This window comes from Perkinsus marinus (genome assembly GCF_000006405.1).
Source record: "Perkinsus marinus ATCC 50983 genomic scaffold scf_1104296977064, whole genome shotgun sequence".
Taxonomy (NCBI): domain Eukaryota; phylum Perkinsozoa; order Perkinsida; family Perkinsidae; genus Perkinsus; species Perkinsus marinus.
Window position 1 is genome coordinate 121,304 of NW_003200286.1, and position 10,390 is coordinate 131,693.

A 10,390-nucleotide genomic window follows, 5' to 3' on the forward strand; every position below is an offset into this window, starting at 1 on the left:
TGGGATACATTTGACTATTTCACGATCTGTGATTGCTAAATTTTTTTTCGGCGTTTACTGAGTAACTATTTCTGGTAAATGACCGTTTTCGCCGAGAGTTTCCTATGATCAGATTCAGTTTCAGACAGCTTATCGCTAGTAGAGAAGTTATGATATATTTCCTTTCTTGCGGGATGAAGATGTGTGTTGGCACGTCATCCGGTAAGTCGTGACGGAAAAACGACTACTGATAACAACAGTCAACGAAGAAATACCTTTTCTAAGTGATAACATAGTAAACCGTAGAAGAAGCAAGATCCAAACTTGAGAATAGCAAGAACGTCGCAGAGTGCATATCAGGATGCTCTGTAACTGGGCTCATCTTGGTCACTACTGTTAGTGTCATGGACACAGCTAGCTTTGAGAGATAACTTCCCCCAGGGTTTGATAACAATGGGGGAAACGCCCCTAATGTGATGATGCCATTTACATGGGAAACTGATTAAAAAATGTGTTCCTAGTCATGTGTGAGTTCTCTCCAGAACATTATAGATTCCTGGATGATCCCGTGGTTCTGAATGATATCGGCATATTACAAAGGGGCGCCGTTTGTCGACCACCACGTAGATTCATCAGGTACTCTCATTATGTTTCACAACGCCAGAGCCGCCCAAGGCGTTATCGCTTCGCTTCAAGGAACGGGGTATCTCTGCGGTTTATTTGGGAGAACCGGAGGTAAGACTCTTAGACTATATCTTCTCTCGATCAATGAATATCGCCACCCACTTAACCAGTATTATAGTAGACGTAGTACATTAGCATACAAGTAAATTACTTGAAGTAATACGCATAATACAAGCAATACTTATGATGCAAGTAGTAAGTATTCATATTAGTATTGGAGTTTCACCCATTTCCACTTCAACATGAAGTGGAGTAATACTCCATATAAATCATAAGACGTATACATTTCCGCGATCGATAATACAATTGTTTCCCGTGAACTGAAAAGTTGAATATGCTCTTTATTATCACGGGTGAAACTTCAGCATTATGAGTAATATACTGGTTATCAATATGGCCAGGAAGATAATATCATATAAGCAAGCATCACTGAACGCTACAAACGCTATCTCGAACTCGTATTGCGATTACCACTGACAGTGCCTCTTTGCGTGGCAGGAAAAAGCGCTCAAACGGCGGTTTCTGCCTCCCGAAAGAAGGTTAGTTCATCACGATCCGACCGCCCTACTCCAACTATGGAGCAAGTGGGTTACATTCGAACATGCTTTTACCAGATGATTCATCAAAGCAGGTGGTCTGCTGTAGTCGTGGCGGGATAATTGCTAAGCTTGTCAAATCTGAGGTCTTCCCAGCGTGCGAAGGTTGCCGTTTACATCACGTTTATGATGTTCTATCTGCGATACGGGAACGCAAGTACTCATCGCAAGCCGTTTAACGAGCATCTCTTCCTGACATGCTTAGACGATTCGAGACTGCGGACTGCTTGCGACACTTGATCAGCCTTGATCGTGAAGTGGGTTCTACTTACTCCCGGCGGGATACGCCACTAGTTGTTGTCAGTTGATGAACGCCGTTGAAATGAGGTTTGAACATGGCCAAACAGAAATACACTGCAAATCTTGGTAGCATTTCTCATCGTTCTCATTGAATTCCTTGGAAACCCTGGGTGTAGCTATAGCATAGCAATAGATTGATGAGATCCCCAGTCCACTGATGCATCTATTGTTCACGACTTGAAGGAAACGTGAACAACAACTCTGGTGCAGGGATGACGAGCAGGAGCACACGAAACTCCTACGGGCAACGGAAAGTTCCATGCAAACTGTGAAAGGAAGACTCAACGCAGCTGAGGAGGATCTTTGTGTTGACAACGAGACAACGCAAGTAGAGCGCCTCCGTCGAGTGTATCGTGACAAACTTCTTCTATAGATCGAACTCATAAATCAACTACTGCGGGAGAGGGAAGCTTTGGATGAGGCCACGAACCGGTTACTCCGGAAATCTGATGAGATGAGAAAAACATGGGCGGCCGATGAAGCGGCGCATCAGCTGAAAAGATGCGCCCGAGATAAGGTATGCGATATGTCGAACTTACGGTATGCCATTGGGGTGATGGACTCAGGCATTTGCTGAGGAATGCACGATTCTGATCATGGAGCGTAGCTGGCTGTCAGATATAGAGGGACTCGCCAGGATACGCCACGATAGCAGCAAACTGGAGTGAGGAGTGAACTTCTTCTTTATTGAAACAAGACTGAATTATTCTGCTCGGCTCTATACCGTCATCCTCGTACAGTGCGGTGAAATGCACATGATCATCTACGTGTGTCGGTGACAATTCTATCGGAATTCTCATTGGTTTTTGTACATTTCTATCTCAAGTCGTGTGTAAACTCTTGTAATTGGCAAGAAAACTGCGGAGGTGAGCAGAGGAAACCGAACGTTTATTCCAACACTGTCCTTGTAGCTGATATGTCGACTATAAACTACTAATCAATTGATGGGACATTTTATCCGTTATCCAGAGAGTGTTGCACACCTCCCATCGTGCCTGTGTGTTGGCGAGTTTTATCACGAGTTCCAAGGAGACGGATGCCTCGTCGTAAGGTCCCTTCTCAACAGAATCGAGAAGAAATTCCTTGAAAATAGAAAGCAGCAACATACTACAGATGCTCTCATAAGTGAACGAATTACTACCAAGCGAGGGCTCTTGAGCAAACTCACGAGTAAGCGCGCGCAGTCGCCGCCCTCCTCTGCAATTCATCAGGTAAGCTCGCTTCTGACACAAAAAGGTTACTGGACTTGAAATTGGAGTATGTCAACACCCAATCAGTGCTGTCTGATATAAGAGAAGTTGAGGAGCTTGAACATGCAAAGAACTCTTTGAAGAAGGAAGTGAGTTCGGTGCACCTGAGCACAGTATGAATAATTGCCCAGATTCTTCACGCTGAGAAAAGGCTCGCTGCCCTTCAAGAGAAACAGCGACAGCTGAAGTTGCAAAAACGCGGCTATTGAGGAAAAAAATTGGCATGATTTCGAGTTGTCTCAATCTGTGGAATTGTTCGTACTGAATTGCGTTCTTTTCGAGTGTAATAACAGACCCAGTGTACGATGCACACGTGTGAATTACCTACCGTACGTACGTACGTAGCTATCGAGTTCGGTATGGCAACTCGCTGATGGCAAATTAGATTGTCAAGGGTCGATCGTATGCGTCGCATGAAATGCGAGAGGGTGAGAGGTTAGCCGACACGACAAAACACGTGCACTGCGGCAAAGCTCACCGACGTTTTCTTTCGTTGTTCTGGTGGTACGGGAGACTTTACTGCTTGGCCATTGATGAGGCTGAACCTTATGATAAGAATGTCATGATGGACAAACACAGTACACCTGATTTTGACGATATCTTGAGTGAGACACGAGGCACCAAATATCGCTAAGAAATCTCAGGGTGAGCATATTGTTATCGCTTACTGGACGTGGCCAGACTAGGTCTCCACGTGGTCACGTCAGGTCACGTCGGATCGTACCCAATAACGCCACCACATCAATCGTCTGTCTTCCATATAACTTATGCGAGTTCCTCGGCAAGTACCGAGAGATGGCATAGACTGTGTGCAGGTTGTTATCGGTATTTCGGATCAACCATGGGTATCGTTCCCGTATTGACGTAACGTTTGAAAAATGGAATGCTAAAATCCCGCTACACTAACAAGCGTTGTGTAATATTTCCTTGGCGAAGTTGATAAGAATTTGTTTGTTACTGTTCGTCGTGAGAGCTGAGCAATTCACAGTACAACGAAAAGAACCGAAAGAGGAGATATGTGACATTTGCCGGGTTGTGATAAGCGCCTTTGTATTTCTTTCTGACCTCTAAGGGCTATGAACTATTCGAACAAGACACAGCGTTTAAAGACAGTCAACGTGGTGTGAATACAGCTACTGGTAATATCACTATTATCGCTGACGAGGAAGTCTTCTCATCGACACAACCAGTCTGAGATCTCTTAACAACACTACACGCTGTGAACCGAATCTCACCTTCCTAATCCAGCACTCAATATTTGGAGGCTCACGTTGACGACTTCCAGCTCTTTCGGACAAGTCGGTAATAGCCGCAAATAGTTGCTCTCGGTAAGGAAGGGTAAATCTCGGGCGGTTTCTGGAGCATACACGTCACGATACTGTACACATTGTTTATATTCCATCTCGCCCTTGGGCCCCTGGCCAGCTCCTGCCATCAGCATAGACCACTTTAACCATTGCCAGACTTACGCGACATCATCACCGTCTCATCACGGAGGACAACACGCGTCGAGGCCGCCACCTTCCCTCGAGCCGCTGCCTCCTGCTTTCTCTTCCTTTTCCTCGTCTTCTCCGCCGGATTGTCACCAGCCATTTCTTGCCTTTTCTCCATCATGTCCAGTTCTTCACTCGTGAACAACTGTGAGAGCTCAATGGGTAACAAATACCTACACTATTGCAGTCCCTCTACACCAAAGCAATAATCGACTCACACTAGCATTCCATTGTCATTCAGGATGGCCACAGCTCTCTGCAGTAAATCATTCATAACATCATCCGTCTCATAGCGCACCTTCTGTGGAATGTAAGTAGCCCTATCGTCTATCTGCAAACAAGTACGGTTACAGCAACAGGTCGAAATGCTCTCACCGCATGTTCGGTCTTGGCGCCCACTCGTTTGGTGCCCGCACGAATTCCATAAGGAGGATCAGTAAGAATCACGTCAACCAAACCACCTGAAAATGTTAACATGTTCTTCTTGTAAGGAGCACGTGACACTTCGAACAAGAACTTCTGCATGGTGAATCTAGCAGAGTCTCGGTATCTATGCTCAATTCTCATTCATGAACGAGAAACACTATTTTTACGGATCTGCATAAGGTCAAAAATATCGCACCTATACACCAGTCCGTAACTATACTGGCTATTGGTTGGAAGAGTGCTATACAAAAGAAATTATAGAACTTCATAGGTCAACCGTTCAATCATAACTACATAATTCATAGGGTGTACTACTGATTATAACGCACTGACCCACTGACACCACGGTAACATGTATACGCGTAACTTTACCAGGGCTACTCAGGCGGAACCCGCAGCGATACCCTTGGCCCAAGGGGTGCTGCACAAGAAGTATAATGTATTGTAAAACACTACATATGTTCATATTTAACTCCCAGGAAAGCGTCAGATTCTTCTATCAATTGAAACATAACCATTGGTTTTGTTTCAGTATAGTTAGAACAAGTTAGTTATAGTTAATACAGCACCCCCCGTTTTCCGAGGTGGTGAACATAACCTCAGAAAACGGGTTATGTTCACCCGTTTTCTGAGGTTGATCTTGTTCTCAAGATTAACCTCAGAAAACGGATATAACCATTGGTTTCTGTCCTTGCCCACATACTGACGATCTCAACCTTCACATCAACTTACCGGTCTTAGCATCTTTTCGCCAAAACGGCGCGGCCATATCAGCATGGATGATCTCGGGACGAGCCAGGCCGTAGCAGAGGAAATTGCGGAATATCGAGATGTCCTTCGGCCCGCTGTCCCCAGGCACCGCGTCGAGCAAAGGCGACTTTCCCTCATTGGCGTACGCCACTCGATGACCCTACATAACAAACAGTGTGGGAAGATGTGCACATAGTCAATGTAAAAATTCTCATAATTTTTTCGGAAATTCTTACTTGTTTCTGTACACTGCGTACGCAAATTTGTATATTAGTGAGAAAACTCCCAGAGCTCAGTTGAGGAAAACGAACATATATTCCTCCAACACTGGTCTATAACGACACTGGCCAACTGATATCGAAATTCTCTGCTTTTAATGAAGTTTCACCCTAGTGATGTAAAAAACACTAGTGAAAAATATATTTCACGACTACTGCATAGCGCCGCGAATATCGCGTTTTTCACCACCGAGTTTTACAATGTACATCATCTTACCCGCAACACTCGGATGTCAATATCAGAACCCATCACGAAAGCGCCGAAATGCGAGGCCGTGAGCGCCAGCCCACCTGTTCCCACGAAACAGTCGTACCTAACGGGAAAATATACACATAGTCAACTATGGTGTTGACGACAATATTGGAGTTTCACCCTAGTGATATGAAAAGCAGATTTCACGACTATTGCAAGGCACAAATATCGCGTTTTTCACGGAGTTTTACGCCACTCTACGTACAACGGGTAAAACTCCATTAAAATTCCGAGAAAATTTCGGGAAAATTACTCTTCGTTTCTCTACACTTAATGAGGAAACTCCTAACCTCAGCTAAGGGAAGCGAACACACAGATGACCGCACTATGAAGGATTCCTCGACAGAGCATGAGGCTTGCCGCACTTACACAATCTTGCCCTTGTCTATCTTTGCCAAGTTGGCCATGATAAAAGCGAGTTCGTTGTCAAGACTGGTCGGGCCAAGCACAGGTCTGCATGTGAGCTCATACCGAGCGAAATACGGCTCTTGCTTGTCCTCATATCGCCCAGCGGTTACCTGTGCGCGAAAAATTCCGACCCAGGGAAAAACGCTCATCGAACACCTCGAATGAACGACAGTCAACGACTGGTAGAGGCGATGTGGGGAAATATGCACAAAATCAACTACGTGCATTGGGAAAAAATTTTGCGGGAAATTTATTTTTGTTTCTGCCCCCCAAGTCGTGTGTAAATTTTCATAATTAGTGAGGAAACTCCTGAACTCAGCTGAGGAAACCGAAGAAATATTCCAACACCGATTAGAGTAGACCCCAACGAGTCAGTGCGGAAAAAAAACAGAAATGAGTGACAACCCTTGAGTTTGCTACCAGTGTGAGGGGAGGGGGGAATATGCACACGTGTTGGTGACAATGTAAAAGTTTCGATAAAATTTCGGATAAATTTTGCTGATTTCTGAATATTCTAATTCTAATCCGTATATAGACTCCTGTTATCAGTGAATAAACTCCTGAGCTCAGCTGAGAAGAGTGACCACCCTCCCAACACCGCTTACTTCTCGCGCACAGAAGTGTCTTTTCACTTTACTCGACTTTATATCACCAGGGCCCTTAGCGTGCTCATACTCCGAAATCAGCCAGATCGTCTAAGATTACTCATGCACATTGTCAACTACATGAAGAAAATTATGATAAAATTTTCAAGTTCGATACACTTCTACTAACTAGTGAGGAAACTCCTGAGCTCAGCTGAGGAAAGCGAACATATATTCCTCCAACACTTTTGCCAGCGATAGTCACCACAGTGAAAAAATTAACTCCTTTTCTAGTAATACAAATAGTAGTGATGATGGAGTTTCACCCGAATTATGACATATGTTTTTCACATCACAGATAAAACTCCAATAACGATAAAAAACGCCCATACCAAAAACACACATCCTCCTTACAGTCTGAGCATTCTCAATGTCCACCTTCTCGTCGCCGTCCCAGAGGCAACCAAATGCATCCATCAGTTCTTGACGTTCTCGATTGTTGAATTTCCGCCCATATGCGAACAATTTATATTTGAACGACAGCTCGTCGGTGATGATAGCGCGACGCTTTTCACGAGGCATGTGCTTGTTAACATCCTCGATGGTTTCAGGGATAGTCTTTCCACTTCCCCATACCGATAAGATGGCCTACGACGTAACATGATCATAGTGAGCGACATAGTGACAGTAGCAATGTCGTGTTGGTGGTGACAATATGAAAATTCTGAGGAGTCCTATACACTCCTGCTCGAGTTCGTAAATATTTTCCCGAGCTCAGCCGAGGAAAGCGAACATATATTCTTCCAACACTGCTCAGTGCAGTTATGTTCGCATTTGTTACGCTGGTTCAACATCAAATTTATTATACTTTTACAAATTTGAGTAAAATCTTGTGTAATAATACTTCTTACGAAACGGGGGAAAATATGCACATGGTCAACTACATGTGTTGGTGATAAATTGAAAATTCTGAGGGAATTTTGGGAAATTCTTATTGACCTCTGTACACTTCTACCAGAATACATATGTAAACTCCTACAATGAGTAAGGAAACACCTTAGACTCAGCTGAAGAAAACACGAACACATATTTCGCGAACACTGCGTTCACATCCGTAAAATCTAATAAAAACCGAGTGAAGACTTTGCATATTCGATCAACATAATTTTCCTTACAAAACTCAATAGAAATAACCAACACTTCCTAACCGTCCTACTTTCACAAGCACCGCTCTTTCCGCGATAGCCTTAGCCACTTCATCGTTGGGCAATCTGATATAAACCCAAGGTGACTCGACTGAAGCAGTAGGGGGATGAACTGGTGTGGACTGACAGCAACGAAAATAAAATAGAGTTGCTCAGCAGTTCATAAAATATAATGAAATTTCACCCTAGTGATATGAAAAACATATTTCACTTCGCGAAAAACGCATGTGCAACACGTGATATGTTTTACGTGATACGGGGTGATTTGTCCGGTGTAATTCCCCAAGTGTTTTCAATTGACTTCATATCGCGAATATCAGGGCTTTTCACATGGAGTATTACCCCACTTCACGTGAAACGGGTGGTGAAACTCCTATAAAGCGGATGAATTTTCAAGCTGAACTTGAAAGACTTCTCCAATTCCAACGATAATACAAAATACATGTACTACTTACAGTGGAGTTTCACCCGTTTTACGTGAAGTCGCGTAAAACTCGGTGAAAAACGCGATATTCGCGGCGCTATGCAGTAATCGTGAAATATATTTTTCACTAGTGTTTTTCATATCACTAGGGTGAAACTCCGTTAATAAATAAAATTTGGTCGCGAATATCGAAAATATAATATCACCATAAATTCTTCACACAGTATTACGCCACTTCACGTAAAACGGATGAAACTCCAATAATTTCCAAATATATAACTTTTATCATAAATTCGCTACTCTGTCACCTTTTTATCATCATCCACTGCATATAGGCTCTCCTTGCTAACGCCACCACATAGCTCCGCAAGTGCCTCCAGTTCGTGAAACCGCAAATTGTAATAAGAGTTGTGATGAATGAACCAAATCAGATACACAGGCCATGACTCCACTGCTTCGACGATCGATGAGGAATTCGCCATCGGAAAAATTATATATTTCCCAACCTATTATGTAACACACATAGAGAACCTATAATGTTCCCGAGGGGGAACTCATTTTGAATTTTCCACGGATGGCTAGGAACACATTCTTCAATCAGTTTCCCATGTAAATGTCATCATCACATTAGCAACATTTTCCCCATTGTTATCAAACACTAGGGAACGTTATTTCTCAACTCTAAATGGGCATCTGAATAGCCATACCAATATCACAACAAATCTCAAAGAATTCGAAAATTCATCATTTTGCTGCAATTCTAGTAGATTTCATCAATACGTCAACGATTTTACTATCACCCAGAATTGTAATCGTAGAAACTCCTTTTTTTCCAAACCTGTGGTAGAGCTCGCATAGACATACCAAAAACGCAACGAATAAGGAGTTGATCTCAGAAACTTGAAATTTTAAAAAATCATGACCCTACCGCAATCCTAGCAGCCTCCATTAATACGTCAACGACTTCACTATCACCGAGAATTTCCTCCACTGCTCGTCGGCTCCCCGGCAGTGTCACCACAAGACACGCCGTGTCACCCTTGAGGACTCCAGCAACCGGACGAGACAGGTAGACAAACTTACCACTCTTCGATCGGTCTGCACCAAAATGGGTAGGGGAAATTTTTTTGACCGCGCGCCACAAAATTACCTCGGCAACATCGTAACAACATATGTTCGATTCCAGTAGCTCTTTTTTCGATCATTGAGACTACAGCCTCCGGAGTGACATCCCTCGGGGCAAAGCCCGTCCCACCAGTGGTGATAACCAGATTACATCCATGGTGAACGCGAAGGTCCGTTATGGCACTTTGAATAGATAGGATTTCATCAGGAACTACTACTACCTGAGCAGTGTTGGAGTAGGAATATATGTAATTGCTTTCCTCACCTGCTGAGCTCAGTAGTTTCCAAACTCCTAATTATAGGAGTTTATATAACGAATTCGGTTATGAATGTGGAAAAAACCAGCGGGGATTTCCCAAAAATTTCCTCAGAATTTTCATTTTTTCACCAACACATGTGGTTGACCATGTGCATATCCCACCACACTGCTTGCGAGAGCAAACCAAAACTAATTGCAAGAGTTTCGGTATCAAATTATCATGACTTCGCCCTTATGTAAGGGAACAAGTTGTCGCTATCATAGTCTCGGAAGGTTACTTTTATCACATCACATGTTCATAGCAATATTTATGCGATATACACTATGTGCCAATTTGATATGCAAATGTCTGTAATTTTGAAGAACAACTTGTCGC

At 43.4% G+C, this 10,390-nt stretch overlaps 2 protein-coding genes across 2 annotated transcripts in view; both read right to left on the reverse strand.

Moving 5' to 3' along the window:
- Positions 1 to 3,942: 3,942 nt before the first annotated feature.
- Positions 3,943 to 9,115, reverse strand: Pmar_PMAR024689 (conserved hypothetical protein). Its single transcript, XM_002764485.1, has 12 exons — positions 8,939 to 9,115; positions 8,218 to 8,328; positions 7,416 to 7,649; positions 7,023 to 7,112; positions 6,379 to 6,527; positions 5,974 to 6,070; positions 5,461 to 5,638; positions 4,678 to 4,763; positions 4,521 to 4,633; positions 4,279 to 4,475; positions 4,045 to 4,237; positions 3,943 to 4,000 (listed from the first exon to the last, which is right to left on the reverse strand). The coding sequence occupies exons 1-12, from the start codon at positions 9,110 to 9,112 to the stop codon at positions 3,961 to 3,963; spliced, it is 1,662 nt and encodes a 553-aa protein (XP_002764531.1). The 5' UTR covers positions 9,113 to 9,115; the 3' UTR covers positions 3,943 to 3,960.
- A 311-nt stretch (positions 9,116 to 9,426) lies between these two features.
- Pmar_PMAR024690 (Molybdopterin biosynthesis protein moeA, putative) overlaps positions 9,427 to 10,390 on the reverse strand; it is a gene marked incomplete at both ends in the record, with an annotated part of 2,665 nt that continues 1,701 nt past the window's right edge. Inside the window, 3 exons of the mRNA XM_002764486.1 lie at positions 9,427 to 9,468; positions 9,559 to 9,728; positions 9,781 to 10,020. Of these exons, the coding sequence (XP_002764532.1) occupies positions 9,427 to 9,468; positions 9,559 to 9,728; positions 9,781 to 10,020 (452 nt within the window). The remainder of the gene's footprint in view (positions 9,469 to 9,558; positions 9,729 to 9,780; positions 10,021 to 10,390) is intronic.